The sequence below is a fragment of the Schistocerca piceifrons genome, chromosome 4 (genome assembly GCF_021461385.2).
Source record: "Schistocerca piceifrons isolate TAMUIC-IGC-003096 chromosome 4, iqSchPice1.1, whole genome shotgun sequence".
Lineage (NCBI taxonomy): Eukaryota > Metazoa > Arthropoda > Insecta > Orthoptera > Acrididae > Schistocerca > Schistocerca piceifrons.
Window position 1 is genome coordinate 317679165 of NC_060141.1, and position 22287 is coordinate 317701451.

Sequence of the window (22287 nt, forward strand, 5' to 3'; positions counted from 1 at the left end):
TCAAGTTGTGCCACAAACTCCTCTTCTCCCCAATCCTATTCAGTACCTCCTCATTAGTTACGTGATCTACCCATCTAATATTTAGCATTCTTCTGTAGCACCACATTTTGAAAGCTTCTATTCTCTTCTTGTCCAAACTATTTATCATCCATGTTTCACTTCCATACATGGCTACACTCCATACAAATACTTTCAGAAACGACTTCCTGACACTTAAATCTATACTCTATGTTAACATATTTCTCTTCTTCAGAAACGCTTCCTTTGCCTGTTCTGCATATTGATAACATTTTTCTAATTATTTTTTGTACATGTCCAAACCATCATATACATAATTTGGGGTAATTTGACAAAAACATGTAATAATGTTACAAGACACAGCTATTAACTTTGTATGCTTGTTACAGTTATGCTTTACAAAAATTAAGGCATTTTTAAGTTAAGAGATCTTTTAGTAAGCATTTTTTAACATGATCTGAAACATTTTGTCCTGTAGTACCACAATTTACTGCAAGCCAGTAGCTTACCTACATTGTGACACACACACAAAGATATATATATCAAAAAACATCTTTGTTTTTTGATAAATTTTTCCCACGTGGAATGTTTCCCTCTAAATATATATATATATATCTGCTCCAGTCCGGAATCCTTGAACCATTACACCAACAACCTGAAAACAGCTTTTGCATCCCGTAACTACCCTCCCGACCTGGTACAGAAGCAAATAACCAGAGCCACATCCTCATCTCCTCAAACCCGGAACCTTCCACAGAAGAACCCCAAAAGTGCCCCACTTGTGACAGGATACTTTCCGGGACTGGATCAGATTCTGAATGTGGCTCTCCAGCAGGGATACGACTTCCTCAAATCCTGCCCTGAAATGAGATCCATCCTTCATGAAATCCTCCCCACTCCACCAAGAGTGTCTTTCCGCCGTCCACCTAACCTTCGCAACCTCTTAGTTCATCCCTATGAAATCCCCAAACCACCTTCCCTACCCTCTGGCTCCTACCCCTGTAACCGCCCCCGGTGTAAAACCTGTCCCATGCACCCTCCCACCACCACCTATTCCAGTCCTGTAACCCGGAAGGTGTACACGATCAAAGGCAGAGCCACGTGTGAAAGCACCCACGTGATTTACCAACTGACCTGCCTACACTGTGAAGCGTTCTATGTGGGAATGACCAGCAACAAACTGTCCATTCGCATGAATGGACACAGGCAGACAGTGTTTGTTGGTAATGAGGATCACCCTGTGGCTAAACATGCCTTGGTGCACGGCCAGCACATCTTGGCACAGTGTTACACCGTCCGGGTTATCTGGATACTTCCCACTAACACCAACCTGTCAGAACTCCGGAGATGGGAACTTGCCCTTCAGCATATCCTTTCTTCTCGCTATCCGCCAGGCCTCAATCTCCGCTAATTTCTAATTTCAATTTGCCGCCGCTCATACCTCACCTGTCTTTCAACTTCATCTCTGCCTCTGTACATCCGCCCCGACTGACATCTCTGCCCAAACTCTTTGCCTTTACAAATGTCTGCTTGTGTCTGTGTATGTGTGGATGGATATGTGTGTGTGTGTGAGTGTATACCTGTCCTTTTTTCCCCCTAAGGTAAGTCTTTCCGCTCCCGGGATTGGAATGACTCCTTACCCTCTCCCTTAAAACCCATATCCTTTTGTCTTTCCTTCTCCTTCCCTCTTTCCTGACGAGGCAACCATAGGTTGCGAAAGCTAGAATTTTGTGTGTATGTTTGTGTTTGTTTGTGTGTCTATCGACCTGCCAGCGCTTTTGTTTGGTAAGTTTCATCATCTGGCTATAATAGAGGGAAACATTCCATGTAGGAAAAATATATCTAAAAACAAAGATGATGTGATGTGACTTACCAAATGAAAGTGCTGGCCGGTCGACAGACACACAAACAAACACAAACATACACACAAAATTCAAGCTTTCGCAACAAACTGTTGCCTCATCAGGAAAGAGGGAGGAAATAATGACGTTAAAACCTGTGGGGAGCGGCTAAAAATGATCAGTGATGTGCGAAAAACGGAAGTGGAAATAAAGTGAAAGTTATTAGAACTAGCCGAAATGGTTGTTTAATACGTGAAAGCAGCTGTTATTGAACTAGAAACGGTGGATTTTATAGCAGCGATAGTGTTGAAAGCGGAAAATAAAAATTTTTTTGGTTGTGGTTTGGAAGTGGGTTACGATTATTGAGTATATATAGGGGATAAAATTGTATTACGGTAAAAAGGGGAAGGTGAATACAAAGTGAGACTACTGGTAAAAACAGAAAGAGAAAATAAAGAGAAAATAAGACGACAGGAAAGATTTCGAAATGCAACAGCGACAATAACAAACGTAATTGTTGGGTTCAAATTAATGATATGGTTATAATAGAGGGAAACATTCCACGTAGGGAAAAAAAATATATATATATATATATAAACCAGGTGGTACCCATGTTTCATCTGGTACGAACCTATGAATCTGCAATTTACTTCCAATATCTTTTCCTTTAGCCACATTTTAGTTTGTTTTCAAATTTTACTTTACTATCTGTCAAGACATTTTATTTCACTTGGTAAGCTATCAAAAAGTTTAGTTGCAGCACTGTGGATCCCTTTCTGTGCTAAAGACAACCTTAATGTGGAAAAATTAAAGCCATTTCCTTCTAGTATAACAGTTATGTACTTGTTCCTTTCAAACCGTAGTGGTTATTTATAATAAACTTCATGTGGGAATAAATATACCGTGAAGCAGTAGAAAGAATGGCCAATTCCTTAAAGAGATGTCTACAAGATGATAATGGGTGAGCAGCACATAATATTCTTACAGCAGGTTTCTCAGCAATGAAGACTTTCTTTCTTAAAGATGAGGTGCCCCAGAACAATATTCCAAATGGCATTGTAGAATGAAAACATAGCAACTTACTGATTTGTCTCTTACTCAGATTTGCATTGATTCTAAGTGCAAGTGTGGCTGGACTAAGTAGTTTAGTAGTTACAAAGTGCGATTTTTCCAGTTTAAATCCTCATCAATATGGACATCTAAGAATTTTGAAGTGTCCAGCCCATTTATTATTTCCTCGTCAAGTGCTACACTTATTATTGGTGTAGTACCCCAAGACATGTAGAAAGGAATGTTTTGTGTCCTTCTAAAATTAAGAATAAGACCATTTGCAGAAAACTAGTCAATGATACTTTTGAGGACACTGTTTAATATTTCTTCAGTTTCTTTATGTAACCGTGAAAATAAATGAAACGTTAAGATCCTTTGTAACGAGTAAAGCAAGAGAGGCGCAATCATATTTTGTATTATTTATTTATTTATTTGATTATTTTGTATTCAATTTATAGGCCTATGGTGGATTTACACAGATTTGACACAGCCTACATTATTTACAGAATATCTTATTTAATGCAACCCCTTCTTAAGCTCACCAGCCAAAAAGCAGTAAAATTAAAAGATGTGTAGAATAATAGCAGATAAAATATTTGAGAAAGAGGTTTTGCAAGCAGCAATCTGAAGGGAGCGGGGAAGGGCTAGTAGTGCATGGGTGACAAGAGAGATGAATGCTGTCTGGTGAAGTGTGCAGGGACTAGACTGCTAACAGGCACAGCATCAGGAGGTTATGGACCAGTGACGTGGGAAAAAAAAAGAAGGAACATAGGCAGATGCATTCACAGAACACTGCAAATAAACAGGTTGGGAGCTGAGAATGGGGAGGAGATGATAGAACAGACGGAGTGGAAACTGTTGGGTGGAGAGTTTGGGGACAGTGTGTTCCCATAGATTGAGGCCAAGACAAGTACAGGGGTGGAGAATGTGTTGTAAGAGTAGTGAATCTAGTTGGTAGTCATACCAATATAAAAAGGTGTGCAATGATTGCAGCACAGCTGGTAAATAACATGGCTGCTTTCACAGGTGGCCCAGCCACTGATGGAGTAGGATAAACCTGTGACAGGACTGGGATAGGAAGTGCTGGATGGATGGATTGGGCAGGTTTTGCACCTGGGACTTCCGCAGGGATGCGATCCTTGTGGCAACAGGTTGGGATTGGGAGTGGGGATGAACTAGAATGTAGTGGAGATCGGGTGAGTGAGTGAACAACACTTTAGGAGGTGTGGGAAGTATCTCGGGTAGGATGACCCTCTCATTTCACAGTTCAAGATACTCCCATCCCTCTTAAAGTGGTGTTTCGTTGCCCATCCACCGCATCCACCCGTCTTTCCCCACTTCTCTCTTTTTTTGCTCCTTTTTTTCCCCAATTCCCTGCCCCACACCTGACACTGCACCTGTTAGCAGTCTAGTCCCTGCACACTCCGTCAAGACAGCGTTCGTCTCTCTCCCCACCTGTATACTACTACCCCTCCCCCACCTCCTCCAGACTGCTGTTTGCATCCCATGAGTTGTTACATTCTGGCCCAAGTTGGTGCGCGCACGTTATTTCTGCCATTACAATGACCATATGGCTCCAATGAGATGGGTGATATTGTAGGGTCAAAACTGTCCATTTCAATGGCACACAAAACCCTGCTGCATTCTACATTAACTACATCAGTAAATCCCTGTTATGAGCAACACTATTTTTCAACACTCAGTCCTGAACTGTACACTCTGGTAAGCTCATCATACAAAACATGAATGACAGCTGTATATCAAGATACTGCCACTCCACTAACATTTATGCAAAAAGTCATCAACTTTTACAAGCACACACAGTTTACAAACCAGGACCTCACAAACTCTGGTCATTCAAGACCTCATACTACTTGAAATATTAATTTTCAATGGCTTGAGTGTGAATTTGGACACTGGCAACAATTAAAACTAAGACAAATTGAGGTAACCTGTATGCACAAGTCTCCAGAAAAAAAAAAAAAAATTGCATGAAGCCACTATGTAACTTCTATTATTTTTGATAGCCTGTTCGTAGCTTTGAACACTCACTTTTGTATCATCCTCTATTTTCTCTCTAATTCTCACTCTAAAAGTTTTGTGAGACACTACATTAATCACTCACTCTATGCAGATTTGTGACTTTTGGTGGCCACTCACTTGTTTCCAATACTGTGTTCACACAGTATCTTCATAGATCGTATCTATAAACTTAAACCATTCCAAACTCCGTTACATAATAAATATCTATGATCCTTAACTCTGCAAGTTGCATATTGTTGTTTGAGTACACAGACGAACAGAAACCACGCCTTACGTTACTAAGGTTGACTTGGTTGGCTGCACCATGGGAGCTGTCAGTGTTGACTGAGGTCATTTGACTTCTGTCTATTCATCACTACTGGACTGAATGGAAGGGCTATAAATGACGTGTCACAGGCAGCAAATGCATTTAATAATCGTTTCTTAAATATAGCATTAAGTGTAGGAACAAACATTTCAAGGCTAAAATCGCAGCTGTATGTTGAAAATGTAGCTTTCATAAAATTCAGTCATGTATGTATCACCAATTCTCCTTCCAAAATTAAGAAAATTACACAGTCTCTCAATAATAAAATCTTACCTGATTTTGATAGTGTTTCCACCAGGATACTAAAGATATGTTCCCAGGTAATAAGCACAATCTTATCTGAAATATGTTATGCATCATTAACTCAAGGCATTTTTCCAGAGAGTCTGAAATAAGCTTTTGTTAAACCCTTCCTTAAGAAAGGTAATAAGAGGGATGTAACTAACTACTGACTTGTATCACCGCTGACATTATTCTCCAAACTTTTTGAGAAGGTGGTATATTCTAGAACAGTATCCCACCTTAGCAACAATAGTATCCTTAGTGAATAGCTGTTTGGGTTTCAGAATTCTTGCCCTACTGAGAATGCCATTTACATGTTCACTCACAAGATTTTAAAAGCATTATATAATGAAAAGGCACCAGTTGGTATTTTCTGCAATGTCCCTAAGGCATTTGACTGTGTGAATCACAATATTCTCCTAGCTAAATTGATGTTTTGCAGGACTGACAGTCTAGCCAACCAATGGATAATGCCATATCTAATAAAAAGAGTGCAGGAAGTTGTACTCAGTAATTCATGCAATATACTCCAGAGACATAATTCTGACTGAGGAGAAATCAATTGTGGGGTTCCCCAAGGTTCAATCTCAGGTCCACTATGTTCCTCATGTATATAAACAACCTTCTGCCTAGTATATAACAAGCAGAATAAGTCCTTTTGCAGATGATACTAGCATTGTAATCAATTGAAGAATTCATATAGAAGCAGAAAAAATGCTAATCGAAGTTCTTAAAGTGTCACTGACTGGTTTTCTGCAAATGGTCTCAGCCTCAGTTTTAAAAAGACAACATATTCAGTTACGCATATCTAGAGATACTACCCCGATGATAAGTGTAGCAAGCAGGTGAGGAAACATTAAATCCAATGGGCACTTCAAAATTCTTACGAGTCTATATGGACAAGAATTTAAATTGGGACAGAATTAGGAATTCCTAAAACAACTAACTCTGATATCTCTTCAGTCCTACACAAGGAGCGTGACTAAGTGAGTTGCAGTTTTCTACTTTGCCTTCGATCTCTCTCCGTGTCCAGATGAGAATGGGTTCCATCCGTAATATCTCGACATTGGCGATATGTCTAACCCTGGCCTCTCTCCACTTCTATGCATGTGCTTCCACTTAGAACCATGCAAATCTTGGGGAAAGCCAAGTCATTAAGTTGACATATTTTCTTTCAATAGTGTCATATAGAATAATGTTCTGAGGTAACTCATCATTAAGAAAGAAGGTGTTCATTGCCCAAAAACGTGCTGTAAGAATAATACGTAGCGATCACGAACAATGAACTTATAGACATCTTTTTCGGGAGTTGCGAATTTGGACTTCACAGTATATTTATTCCCTCAAGAAGTCTGTTATAAACAAACCAATACATTTCAAAATGAACAATGACGTACACAATTACAATACTGGAAGGAAAAATGACATTCATTACTCTACATTAAAGTTGTCTTTAGCACAAAAAGAGGTGCACAATGCTGAATTTTTTTTTATCATTAACCCATTGATATAAAATGCCTGACAGACAGCAAAATAAAATTTGAAAACAAACTGAGAAAGCTTCTTCTTGACAACTGCCTCTATTCCACAGAATAATTTTCATTACTGTAAAGTGGAAAAGATGGTGGGTACGAATTATTAACTCATCTGTATACTTTTCTTCTGTTTTGTAGAAAAAACTTAGAAATGTTTGGAATGTAACTCTATGTACAATGTAATTTGAGATGTGAATGTAAAATAACTCAGTCCACAATCATTACAATCTATCTTGCAAAGTGATCCGGGGAACATGTTAATTAACTACATAATCCCATCACTCACTCAGTCGAAAGACTTCTTAGAAAGAACAATTAGTATTTGGTTATTGTCACTTAATTATGTAATCTGTATGTGCATTACAGTAATATGCAGGGGGTGTCCCCTCCCCTCCCCTCCCCCAACAAACTTTCGGGACAGGTTCCTTATAAAGAAATAAGTAAAAAATTTCTGAAATAGACCTCTTCTACTGCAAGATCTTTGATTTCCTTATTTTGGGAGGAAGATGTAATGGCCAAAACAAGAACAAAAATGTCTGGTACACATGGTTTCTAAAATGCATACTTTAAGAGCTATGAGCGCACATGTGTTCATCTATAATAGCATGAAAAAATCTCTTCTATTGAACATAAGCTCATGGCTCTTAAGGTATGTATCTTACAGCCCATGTTTAACAGAACTCTTTTTTTTGTTTTGGTCCATACTGCCTTCTCCCAGAACATGAAAAGCAAAGAGCTTGCAGTAGGAGAAACATGTTCCATCAGAGTAAAGAGCAACAAGTTCTCCTATCTTTTAAGGTCTGCACTTTAGAGCCCTAGTTTACAAGACATTTCTTGTTTTAGTGTACCGAACCTGTCCCTAAGGATTTTTGAGACACCCTATAGACTATATACCACCATCAGCTTAGTAGTATAACACCTGGCCTGCCAATGTGTTCCTTATTTCACTTTTCACATATAAATACACTTATCAAGTATTGTTGTGTTTGTTTTTGGCTTACTTGATATAAATGGGTACTTACTTGATATCTGGCATTCAATTACACATCTAAAATATTCCACATTCAGATGTCAATGCTGAAATGAATCTGTGCAGTGTGTAAACAATAAATAAACACCATGTTCTTGGTCTAGGTAACAAGGTATGAAGTAATACCAACCACCACAACTATGGGGGATAATGAAGGTGTTTGTGGTTCTGTACTTCAGAAAATGGATGTCATGAACCACATACTTATACAATGAGAAATAAAATGTAATCAAACAATGCCTAATTATGATGAATGAGATGAACAATGCCACGAACTACTGTAACAACTTATCAAAGTAGATCACTCCACATAACCAAAAGTATAATAATTAAAAGTAACTCCCAGAATTGTTTTTGCATGCATATGCCAGTGCAGAGAAACAGCTCATAGTATCACATTCTTCCTCTATAAAACTGAGATAAATCATTTAATTCTTCTATAGGAGTAACAACAATATTAATGTTACGATAAAGCATTAAATTCTTCTACAGGAACCACCAATATTGTTGTTACGATCTTCAATATGGATTTTAGAATCAAAGTACTGAAAATGACATTCTATAAGCTATTTAATACATGAGGAACAGACTTCCGCTTCAGATCATTACTGGAGTTTAAAAAGTATTACAAAGATTGAATATAAAAGCAACAAAAAATATAGTTGCTTTTAAAATAATACATTAAAATCATGCAAAACGTTGTTAATTGGCCCAACACAAACATGATTTATGATACTATTCATTATTATTTTTGGTGTTTACTTTACAGTTCATGAATGAAACTAACCTACATAATTGAAATTGTCTAGTTCACCCCCCTCATAAAAGTTGTAGATGCTCTGCCTGTTAGTATTACTGAAGACTACACATTAATTGTTGTTTGTTTAATTTTTGTTGTTAGTTTCCTTTCGCTCTCCTCAACTTTGACAAATTCACCATATGTCTATGTGGTAAGACATTACAGAAAGTTTTTTTTTCCGACGTCTCGAAGAACTGTAAAGTAAACTTTGAAGTACAGTCGAATTTTACTGAAAGCCAGGGGAAGAAAATCTGTTCGATTAGCTTTATACACAGAAATATTGATATGTTATGGCTAAAGCAAACTACAAAGTGACATAACTCTGAAGCTAAAAACCAAAATAATGCACTGAACTTAGGTAATTTATTACCAAGTCAGAATAATCATTACCGATCACTAACCCACTATACTTTATCCTAGCATTAAATCTGTAAGTTCAGTTGTGACAAATGCTATAATACCTTCTTCATAAACCTGTTGTTGTCATAACAACAAATACGATACACTTAACAAACATCAACTTCCCATCAGGTTGTTGTGCATCAGCAAACACCACTTTAAACTTCGAAAATGTTAACACAAAACTAGTTCAACATATTCACTTCCACTCAATAGTACGAAAAGCGTTTCTCTTTCTGATTCGATATTTTCGTCTTCTATAGTTGTCACATCTTCAAATAATTTTTGAAACGTAAGTTCTATTGTCACTATAATGACTACTTTAACATCAGCCTCCTGAACTGCTGTTCAACAGTTTACTGAGGGAAGGATTCATGACTTTCAGCTTAGTGTCACTGTTTCTGCTACCACCAGAGGATAACTACTGTAACCCGAAATTACTAATTCCCTATAGCCAGACAATAATAAACTTCAAAAAATGATTATACTCCACGGGATTTGCATCGGCAACTAGCTTTTAATAACGACAACATAGCACCAATACCTCGTTAAATCCTACGCAGAACATCGAATAGCCTTCACGGCAGCCATAACACATCATTGTTGACACATTGCCATCTATTGAACGAATGAGGTACTTTTTACTTGGAAACGCAAAAAAGAGAAGAAAAATAAGCTGAAAATTATTTTCAAATCTGAGACGCTAATTTTCCGAAATAACAGCAAACTCTTACAAGTAAATCATTTGCTCCCATCTTTTAAACTGAAAATTATTCAGATTTCGTTGGAAACCGCACAGTCATTTATGACAGAGTCATTTTCTACTATTTCCTACATATTTAAAAACTGTTTCACAGTTTTAGTGACTCCACTTCAGAAGATCATCGTAATTTTGGACGATTTGATAGCTACGGGAAATTTCATGCTAAATCGGAGGCGTTATACATAGTATATCTCGTTCATGTTGGCGGCTCTGCGTGTCATTTTTTTAAGTTTATTTCTTTTTGTGTTGTGGATTATTTGTTGTGTAGGTTTGAGTGTGTTGTTACTGGTGAAATTTGTAAACAAGGTATGTAAATCAATGGTGATTATCTCCAGGTGCTCTCCTTTGCGTTAGACTCCTTTACAATCAAAATTTAATTGTTATTTCTAATTTACCGTGTGTACCTGTTTTAGAAGATCCAGGATTAATCATGTTTCAAGGTAAAAGAATTATAAAAGTTATGGGTTAACATGAACCGACATTTATGCAGCTTTGACCACGGGATTTGCTAGTTAAAAGTACTTGTTTGGTTACAAAAGTGTGTTCCGGCAAAGAGCATTAAATAGAGTAATGAAAGCAGCAAAACCATTGAGAGCGCTTACCGAAACTTCAAATGTTTGGATGGAAGATTCCTTGGAAATAACGTTAATCTATATAATAGCAACTGAAAAACAAATAAGTTATTTCTGGCAGTGAACATCGGTGATGTCACGGTACTGACACCTTTTATATTCACAGACAGCTTTCTTCCAATTGATTTTACTGTTAGTAACTGTTTTTCTTTCAGACTGCTTGGAACTGCACTATTTAATAAAACACTTAAGAAGCTAATGGGTGATCTGTATGTGCCGAACCAATTTATGAAGTGACTTGAGTTAAAGCCTCCAGAATCAGCTAAGTTTAAGCTGATATACTTGCATCATTATGCGGACTGTGTGATACAATTACATGAATCGAAAAAAGTTGGTGAAACCTTGGAACACACAAACTTAAGCCACGCCAATATAAAATTTATTAGTGGAACTTGCCAGAGATGACCAATTATATTTCTCCAGTGTGTAGCTTTAAAAACAACTGTTGGGTACAGTAATCAAAACATGTTAGCAGACAAATGACAAACAATAAATTACATTGTATCTCAACCATCTGCCTATTTTTAGTAGGTTCTGGCATAGTTTACCCCTACACGTGGTTCTGAAAATACTATTGCTTGAGCAGAAGAGGAAACTCAGGTGTCAGTGGTGAGTGAACTCATTGCAGTGGCAGGTGCATATCAGATAATCATGCTGTACAGATATTTAGAAATGAAGTTTGCTATCCAAATACCAGGCCAGACTTCAGTTATCTCAGTAGGAGACCTCAATGTCTTCAAACTATATTTAAAAAATGCAAATTTAAAATGAGGGAAATGATAGTTGTAAAGGTATTTTCAGTATGTGAATCATATTTAGTATGGATTCTTGTTTGATGCTAAAAATATAATCAGTGAATTGAATGTAAATACCCTGCCCATCATGTGAGGTACATTGAGAAGAGAATTGCTGGATACCTCAATAGTTTGCCACTATGCATCTGTTGGTTGGCTTTTACAGGATGAAGTAAACAGACTCAGATGCATGTTTCACAGATTTGTGCTGGAAAAATGTAAATCATATTTGAGTCCTTCTGGCCAATGGTGAATCTGTCCCAGCCACTTCTCTGTGTGTAATAATCTCAATTTTTTCTTGCATAGATAGTGTGTTATTGTAATAAATTTGATAAATGTGACTGGCTCAGCTTTAGCTTTCGAAACTGCCCATCAGCTTTGAGTCCCAATGTTACGGTGGTGGTATCATACATGCATGGAACGTTGATGTGGCCACATGTCGTTTGGTGCTGCAGTATTATACCAATTGATGATATTTCAGCAGAATTATAAATGTACATTTGTGTTAGAAAATTTAAGTGCAGGGATGTGGTCATGGTAGCCATCACCTATTTCCTTTAAAGGAGGACACCATTATTGTATTTTGGAGTAAAGAATCTCCACAGTGACAATGTCACATTTTATCAATTGGAGAATAGCCATTCCAGTTGCTACAAAGTTCTTTATTATAACAGAGATGATTTTGGTATAAAAGCCAACTCAGTTGTAGAGTAATATAAAGAATGTTTTAGCTGCTCTAGTGATTATAATTCAGCTCAGTACACAACTGCATAACAGAGCTGTTCAAGTATGGTGAACCTCTTGAAGTTTTACCAATGTCAAATTGCACTTGTGCCATATATTTTTTTCATTGTTTGGTGGGACATCTGAAGTTCTGTTGTTTGCCACTGAAATTCCAATAACAGTATATTATACATTTGTGTGAGCTGCAAATTTCATGAAGCAAAGCCTGGCTATGAACTGTGATTACAGTGAATGGACTTTATATCCCATTCCAAACATCCTGATTACATTTTGTCTTGTCTAATTGCTAATGCAAATGTCACAATGCTTTCTTTGAAGAAAGTACGGCAACTCACTCTGATTTCCTGTAGAGTGCCAACTTTTTCATGTCGGAGTAGACTTGCACCCATTGTCCCACAATTAGCCTATTTGTTGCATATATTCTGATCTCTGGCTTGCTCTATAGTTTTTATCCTCTACAGCTCCCTCTAGTACCAGGGATGCCCTCTTTACCTGTGTTAGTCTGCTTTTTGTGTCCTCTTTGCTTCATCTTTCATGTGGTATCTTGCAACCAAGGCAACAGAATTCCTTCATTTAGTTTATTTCTTGTTCCAAAAATTTGATATTAAATTTATCTCTAATTTTATGTGCTACTACTCATTACTTTCACCTTTGTTTTATTTTCAGTCCAAATTGTGTGTGCATTAGAATGTCATTCTGTTCAACAGGTCCTGTAATTCATCCTCACTTTTACTTAAGCTAACAATGTTGTCAGGGAATCTTATCATGGATATCCTTCCACCCTGAACGTTAGTTCCTCTCCCGAACCTTTTTTCTGTTTCTGTCATTGCTTTTATGATGAATAAATTAAACAGCGGGGGCAAAAGATTACTTACATTCTTGTTTTACCTCCTTTTAAAACCAAGCATTTTGTTCTTGGTCTTCCATTCGTGTTCTCTCTTTGTTTTTGTGTATATTGTATATTACCAATTTTTTCCTACAGCTTACAGCTGTTTTTTTCTGGGAATTTTGAACATCTTGTACTGTTTCACATTATTGAACACTTTTTCTTGGTTGTGGCACACTACCACATAGAAGTGGATTTATTTTGAAATCGTGAGTGCAAACTGAACAGCTTCTTTGAGCAAAATTTTGGTTTATCGTATATCGCTGGCTATATTCGTTGTTTATTCACTTGCTTAACAATTTTGACTTAATAAGTCACAAACAAGGAAGCAACATATAAGGTATTTAGAGACCTTCTCCTGAGTTATTGTTAACATTTGTTTTCTGATTGTTGATAGTTAATGATAAAAACAAAAGAACCTCCATACCTTATTTTAGGTGCTGCCCCATTATCCTATCATATAAGCAGACTTTATGCAGAATATTACAGTATATTAATAATTTTTTTTTAATGCAGAATCTAGCCCTCTCATACTTGACTGAAAGTAACAACACCAAATACTCAACTATATGCAGGCTGTAGCTCTGAAACTGTGAAAATGACCACTGCTCTAATGAAATGCATTGTCATAGACTCATATAGGCCCTATTGCTCATATTGTATTGAAAAGAAGCAGAAACAAATTTGGAAGAGTAACTGCTGTGAGCGGAAATGTCACAAAAGTCCAAAAAATGGAAAGAAACAATTTGATTAAGCTACTTGTCAGTGCTCAAAAACTCTATTGATACTGGTTACAACTGTATGAATGTTGGCAGCGGCACATGAATGTATAATTGTTGCACTTTGATAGATATTTAAGTTAAAATGACATAAATACAAAAATATTTTTTTATAGAATTTATTTCAGGAATATTTTTACTGTACTTCATAAATGCAAAGCAGCTCAACTTATGTTCCTCAAATTTAATGGAAAATCTCTGTAATTCTTACTGTCAATCTGACACCTGTCCTTTAGTGAAGAAACAATTAAAGTATTCATACAGAATATTTCTGAAATAAAGAGACAATGGAGAAGAAAATCCTTGGAATATATATAAAAGTAGTGAAACGTAATTACTAAAATATATGTCCAGTGACCCCACAATATGCAAGACACACCAGGTAAAATGCAAGCCATCTCTGAATGAAAACCAGCACAGTTTCCCAATTAATGGAGTGCAGTTATTAAAAAATAAGTACAGGTGGAACTTAACAACAGTGCCAAGATAGGGATATTTCACAGTATTTTCGAAGAAATATGTGTATTTCATGTTTTAAGAAACTAGTGAAAATGACTTATGAAATTAAAGGTGTTTGTACGTATTTTCCAAATATATAATTAACCACCAGAAATTCATGCGTCAAGATTGGTTTAAGAGTAAACATGAAATTTGTAAAATTCCTTTTAGGCATGTGACAGTTTTTTTCTTGACAGAGCAAGAAGAAATTGGTTTTCAAAGTTGATACTATTGATAGTGCACCTAGCATCTGTGAATCATATCTATCAACAATGTTCAAATTATTCAGCCGGAATGCCAACACTTTGGACACTTGGTTCTAATCACATACCTAATGCTCTAACCTAATTTTTCTGTGTAAAGTTGTGAAATAGTGCCTTCTGGATTGAGAACTTATGCACTCTAATTTCATCATCAAGTAAGTGTACCTCAACAATTGATTCTCTTCTAATTATGTTTGTTTCCGAAATATGAGATGTAGCATTACGACAGTGTCATTTTGTTAGGCATGTGGCAAGTCTGTTTCTACTCTATGATGTGGTCTTGTTTCTGATATTGGCTAGTTCTAGAGCTCATGCACCATACACCTGGGAAAGTAATATAGTATAATTGGAAAAATAAGCTTGTAGGTGGAGAGGAAAAACATAATAAAGTGAAGAAGAAAGAGAGAGGCAGAGAGTATCAGCAAAAGAAGAAGAGCAGTGCAACAATGGCTGAAAAGGAAGACCAAGACAAAAGAGCTGCAGAAATGAAATGTTGTCAGTGAGAGTGAGAAGAACTTAAAAAGCTGCAACAAGACTCAAACACTCATAAAATTTCTCCTGTAGCATTTGGGAAAACACTGCCCAAATCACACAACAAACAGTTTAGTATTAGTACAGCAAATTTACTGCAAATTGTCACAAAAAAAGAAATAGTTGTTTGTGAAACACCATCCAATGGCAGATCTCATAAGATATCCTTGATGTGATTAAGGCTAATCATGTCTGTGATGATATTAGCAGGATGTCTCCCAGCATAAAGGATGTCAAATCCATAAAAATGTGTGAAAGAGAGTTCTAATACAAAAAGGTACCTCAACATGCAGGTCAAAGAGACTTGCAAATTACTTACACGGGAATATCCACATATAAATCCAGATTACAAAGTTTTATTCTTATTGATTGCCACTCATGCTTCCTGTGACAGAGAAAGATTTCCCACTTATTGTGATTGGTCACTTTAACCATCTCTGCTATCCATCCACACTTCCAGGACATATCCAAACCTCCATGTGCCACAATGTGTGTGCCCCGATTGCTCACAGCATGCCTGGATTCCTGTGACAGGTTAATGAGACAAACATGTTCAACATTAATATTATCATCGTTTTACCATTCTAGGCTGTAATATTTATTATTACAATGGATGTTTCTAGAGAAGAAATTGTTCAGGCTTCTGCTAGCCTTGAGTATTGATGGGAAGATGTGCAGCAATGGCAGGAACATTTTCCTGTGAGGCACGATGAAATATCACATCACGTCAGCGATAGTCCAAATTCATCATATACAAGAGTCATCACTACATTTGTTATCATTGTGTGCATCGAAATATCAGTTCTGAGTCTAACATAGACTTACATGATATTTCAGTTGTTATGCCAAAGGTGATGACATTGAAGAGCCTAATTGTATAACAAAAACTGATACTTGGACTCTATTCCACTTCTACAAAAAGCAGACTGCGGAACGTTATGTTCGCCGTTTTACCATTGTTGCTGATTAAGACGCACATGTCAAATTTAAAAGGAAACAAAATTGTGATAGATGGTGCCATCTTTGTGTGCCCAGGTATCCCAGATGAATGTGTGGGAAGCATAGACTTGTTATGGAGTTTAAAAATGCATATATTTATTCTTTGGCAGTTTGATCTAATCACTGATGTTTTCACTGTGCTTTGAGTTTGGTAGTTCTGTGAGAATAAAAAACCATTTAATTCAATTACTGTTTAATTATTAGCATGAAGGTTAAGGAGAAATCCTATGAATTGGGGAACCTTGAGAAACAAAATGGCACATATCTGTTTTTCTGCACCATAGGCATACTTTGAAGAAATGTTGCAATCCAACTTCATACACAGATTGGACATCCCTTGTGCATGGCCATTGCATGTGGTGAAAAAGGAGGGCATACCATCCCCAAATGTCACTGTCCTCTAATACATAGCACCAGCTAAAATGCAGCCCCACTGGTGATGAGTTGGTTGACATTTGTAAGCAGCTGAAAATCACCCTGACTACTGTCAAATGATTGACTGCTGCTGCGCATCATTGTGTTAGAAGAGCTCCTGAAAGACATGTACCTGTGGTAACATATTCCAAGTACTCTCCTCTCCTGTAGATCTTGTTTGCTCTGCAGAAAGTATGGGATCCTTCATTACTCATCCACTTGATTGCGAGTGACGCTTCACTGTTGAATATAGGCTTACTGTACAGAGTGGATCATGACAATGACCGAGATGTACAGATCTCTTCGTCTTATTCTTCTTGTTTTCTCCAGATGTCATCCACCATTCTGGCCCATCAGGCTCTGATAATCTCTCTATATCCAGGAGAAAAACTTTTAAATATTTGGAAGCAACCTGTAGCACTACACTAATTAGAGATGGAATATGCCATAAACATAACCCTCCCCAAATTACACAGTATCAGCGTTTGTTTCATTTAATTGGACCTCTGTGTGTATGACAGAGTCAAAGAATATCTCATAATATATATAGAGCTTCCTTAAAGAAAAGAAATCTACTTATATACTCTGCAAACCACTGTGAAGTATGTGGCACAGGATATGTCCTATTTTACCATACTAGGTTTCTGTGCCCGTTCCATTCACATGGGGAGCTTGGGAGTGATAAATAGGGGGTTGCAGTATATTCCTAGCGTCATCATTTACAATGGTTCATGAATCTTTGTAAGCAGGTTGTCTTAGGATATTTTATGGCTTATCTTTAAGAGTCTGCCAGTTCAGTTTCTTCAACAGGTCTATTACACACTCCCATGGGTCCAACAAACCTGTGACCATTCATGCTGCCCTTCTCTGTATACATTCAGTATCACCTCTTAGCCCTGTCTGGTATGGGTCCCGCACTTTTCAGCAATATTCTAAAATTGCTCGCATGAGTGATTTGTAGTCAATTCTCTTTGTAGACTGATTGCATTTCCCTCGTATTCTAACAATAAACTGAAGGCTGCCACTTGCTTTGCCCATGACTGAGCCTATGTAAACAATCCATTTCATATCCGTACAAAGTGTTGCACCCAGTTGACCAATTCCAACTGTGACTCATTGATTATATTGTCAAAGGATACTACTTTTTTCGTTTTGTGGAACGCACAGTTTTACGTTTCTGAACATTTAAAGCAAGTTGCCAATCTTTGCACTACTTCGAATTTTTATCAAGATCTGATTGAATATTTGTGCAGTTTCTTTCAGACAGTACTTCATTTAGATAACTGCATCATCTGCAAGAAGTCTGAGGTTACTGTTAATATAGTTTGAAAGGTTTTAATATACAGCATCAAGAGCAAGTGTCCCAACACACTTCTCTAGGGCACACCCGAAGTTACTTCTTCATCTGTTGGTGACACTCTATCCAAGATAACATACTGTGTCCTTCTTTCCAAAAAGTCTTCAATCCAGCCACAAATTTTGCTGATGCCCCATGCAATCATACTTTTGATAATAAGCATGGATGTAGTATTGAGTCAAATGCTTTTTGGAAATTGAGAAATACTGCATCTAACTAAAACCGCCTTGATCCGAGCTTTCAGTGTGCCATGTGAAAAAAAGTGTGATTTGAGTTCCAGTTTACAGATTTTTATATTGGGCATGGAAAGGATATGTCAGCTTTCACCTTGTAGTTGGAAATTCCAAGAAAGCCAAAATCAGGTTGAAAATCACCCTGAGCACAAGTAATCTTCCACAATACTTTGTGCAAAATGGAAAGGCATTTTCTTGAATCAGTGTGCTACAGGTAAGTATTGGGGTATAACTTTAAATTGATTCTTGATGTATACTGGAAATCTGCGCAAGGAGCATATCCTGAAGTAGCTTACAGAGTTTGACCTTTGCTAATCAAATTTGTCTGTTTTGTAAGTCACCTAATGTAAAATGGCAGACTTCGCTCTAAACAAGATTTGCTTGGTTAGCACTGAATTCCCAGTAGAGAAACAAGCACTTATCTTGGCAATTTTCAAATATAAATTACAGCGAACAGTTACATGCAAAAGGGTCAATGTTAGATGTGCACCCTTTGAGCATCTACCATTGTACTCAATTGGCACTTGTAATCATAAAATGGTTTCCTTATGTCATCAAAATTTCCAGAAGCATACGCGTAAAATGTTTAATTGGTTAACAATGACCAAGATCTCCTGGCACTGTGTAACATAACATGTTCAATGGAGGTCTTTGAGCAGATTATACTCTGAGGTTCCTTGGTGAAAGAAAAGTACAGATGTCTGTGGTACCTCAACAAAGATCATTACATGCAAATGTTGTTAAAAACAGACCAGTAACCTAGTGCCCACTGTCCAGACAACCTACATAATGGAAGCTGTAGCAAAAGCTACATAAAATGCACTATGCATATCCCACCATCAATCAAAAAGTACTTAATTACAATATTTTGCAGGTGGGTGGAAAAACACAGGCTTTCTCAATCACTTTACCAATCAGTGACATTCTTCTGTGTATGATCCCATCATGATGTTGACAGACAATGTCCATTGTTTGGTTACTGGTGTTGGCAACTTCCATCAGAAGAATAATTGTTCTGTGTCATTGCAGCTGTATGTGTGTGAAGATGAGTGTATGTGACATTATGAGTTTAGCTGTTTGCAGTAACCTACGTGTACCCTGCTCAGTTCTTGACTAATTTTTCGTGCACTCTACATGAATTTCTTGTTATGTTGTGTTTACATATAAGCAGGGATTCCATATTTGAAGTAAAATTTGCTATGAGTTTATTATAAGTTAAAGAATGACTGGAGTATTCACCAGTGCTCAGCCAGATGGTGACTGGTAAAATGTTTCAGTGATATACCTTGTCTTCATCAAGTGCTCCTGATGTACTAGGGTGTTAAGAGTGTCACTCATTCCTTTATACCTCTCTTCTACCCCTCCCTTTCCTTACTGAGATCTTGTTGACGATGATCCCCTTGGATAATAGAGGCGTCTTTTACGCAGTCCGTCCCCACAAAAGTTAGCCAGTGTCTATATACTTCGCAACTGGTCCATTCCCTCACAACTGGGCTCTCTTGCTTGTATTGATGCTATATACCACATTCATTCCAGTCCCCAGCAAGATCAAGTGTTATTTACTGTCTGTGACACTTGAGGAAGTGCTGAAGAAGTGCTTGCTTCTTTTCCCCAATACCAAGCTCTTTGTATGCAGCACTGTTGTGCATTCGGTAACTTAAGCATGGAGTCTCAAGTCGCGCTGAATCACTAGCATCTCTGCTATTTTCCCACAGCTTGATCTTAAATGCCTCTCTAAATACAATGTTTTAGACTATAGGGGAATTTCATTTCATTATAATTCATGGAGTATTTGTACTGCAGGCAGACATCAGTTTGAATGTGTGTGTGTGGGGGGGGGGGGGGGGGCAGTATTATTAGGAGGCGGTTGAGGTGAAGCTGGAGGGAGGGGGGGGGGCAAAAATTATCAACAGAGATGCTGGCTAGCAACAGAGCAAGGCTTGAGACAAGAAGGTATGTCACAAAATATTGGGTCAAACAATGAAAACGCAGGTAGGAATATCAACAATGTCGGAAAAAATATAGATTGCTACTTACTCTAAAGAAGACACGTTAAGTTGCAGACAGGCACGATTAAGACACTCACATATAGCTTTCGGCCACATTCTTCGTCAGTAAACACACACACACACAAAACAACATTCACACAAGCAAGCACACCTTATGCGCACACAGCTGCCAACACCAGCATCTTGTGCTGGCACACATTCCGGCACAATGCTGTAGTTGGCAGCCATGTGTGCATGAGGTGTGCTTGCTTGTGTGAATGTTGTGTGCGTGTCCCTCTTTACTGATGAAGGCTGTGGCTGAAAGCTATATGTGAGTGTTTTTTAATTGTGCCTGTCTGCAACTTGACGTACCTTCTTTATGGTAAGTAGGAATCTGTCTTTTCCTAGATTGTTGAAAATATTGGGTCAGTTGGACGCTGACATCCTTCTGGATGCATATGAAGATTTAAGTCAATATTACATCTACATCTACATCTACATCTATACTCCGCGAGCCACCTTACGGTGTGTGGCGGAGGGTACTTATTGTACCACTATCTGATCCCCCCTTCCCTGTTCCATTCACGAATTGTGCGTGGGAAGAACGACTGCTTGTAAGTCTCCGTATTTGCTCTAATTTCTCGGATCTTTTCGTTGTGATCATTACGCGAGATATATGTGGGCGGTAGTAATATGTTGCCCATCTCTTCCCGGAATGTGCTCTCTCGTAATTTCGATAATAAATCTCTCCGTATTGCGTAACGCCTTTCTCGAAGTGTCCGCCACTGGAGCTTGTTCAGCATCTCCGTAACGCTCTCGCGCTGACTAAATGTCCCCATGACGAATCGCGCTGCTTTTCGCTGGATCATGTCTATCTCTTCTATTAATCCAACCTGGTAAGGGTCCCATACTGATGAGCAATACTCAAGAATCGGACGAACAAGCGTTTTGTAAGCTACTTCTTTCGTCGATGAGTCACATTTTCTTAGAATTCTTCCTATGAATCTCAACCTGGCGCCTGCTTTTCCCACTATTTGTTTTATGTGATCATTCCACTTCAGATCGCTCCGGATAGTAACTCCTAAGTATTTTACGGTCGTTACCGCTTCCAATGATTTACCACCTATGGCATAATCGTACTGGAATGGATTTCTGCCCCTATGTATGCGCATTATATTACATTTATCTACGTTTAGGGAAAGCTGCCAGCTGTCGCACCATGCATTAATCCTCTGCAGGTCTTCCTGGAGTACGTACGAGTCTTCTGATGTTGCTACTTTCTTGTAGACAACCGTGTCATCTGCAAATAGCCTCACGGAGCTACCGATGTTGTCAACTAAGTCATTTATGTATATTGTAAACAATAAAGGTCCTATCACGCTTCCTTGCGGTACTCCCGAAATTACCTCTACATCTGCAGATTTTGAACCGTTAAGAATGACATGTTGTGTTCTTTCTTCTAGGAAATCCTGAATCCAATCACAAACCTGGTCCGATATTCCGTAAGCTCGTATTTTTTTCACTAAACGTAAGTGCGGAACCGTATCAAATGCCTTCCTGAAGTCCAGGAATACGGCATCAATCTGCTCGCCAGTGTCTACGGCACTGTGAATTTCTTGGGCAAATAGGGCGAGCTGAGTTTCACATGATCTCTGTTTGCGGAATCCATGTTGGTTATGATGAAGGAGATTTGTATTATCTAAGAACGTCATAATACGAGAACACAAAACATGTTCCATTATTCTACAACAGATTGACATAAGCGAAATAGGCCTATAATTATTCGCATCTGATTTATGACCCTTCTTGAAAATGGGAACGACCTGCGCTTTCTTCCAGTCGCTAGGTACTTTACGTTCTTCCAGCGATCTACGATAAATTGCTGATAGAAAGGGGGCAAGTTCTTTAGCATAATCACTGTAGAATCTTAAGGGTATCTCGTCTGGTCCGGATGCTTTTCCGCTACTAAGTGATAGCAGTTGTTTTTCAATTCCGATATCGTTTATTTCAATATTTTCCATTTTGGCGTCCGTGCGACGGCTGAAGTCAGGGACCGTGTTACGATTTTCCGCAGTGAAACAGTTTCGGAACACTGAATTCAG

The 22287-nt window shown here is 37.9% G+C and overlaps 2 protein-coding genes across 4 annotated transcripts in view; one reads left to right on the plus strand and one right to left on the minus strand.

Annotated features, from left to right (window-relative positions):
- The window catches only part of LOC124794997 (roquin-1), a 251544-nt gene extending 241623 nt beyond the window's left edge, over positions 1 to 9921 (minus strand). The window contains 1 exon segment of the mRNA XM_047258752.1: positions 9849 to 9921. The gene's annotated coding sequence lies outside the window, so the exon portion shown is untranslated.
- Positions 9922 to 10245: 324 nt separating this feature from the next.
- LOC124795449 (suppressor APC domain-containing protein 2) overlaps positions 10246 to 22287 on the plus strand; it is a 128033-nt gene continuing 115991 nt past the window's right edge. Inside the window, exon 1 of one of the 3 annotated variants that reach the window (XM_047259471.1) lies at positions 10246 to 10373. In XM_047259471.1, the coding sequence (XP_047115427.1) occupies positions 10266 to 10373 (108 nt within the window). In that variant the 5' untranslated portion in view covers positions 10246 to 10265. Of the gene's footprint in view, positions 10374 to 10487; positions 10508 to 14709; positions 14819 to 22287 lie in introns of those variants that run through there. The other 2 variants (XM_047259472.1, XM_047259473.1) reach the window with 2 other exon arrangements.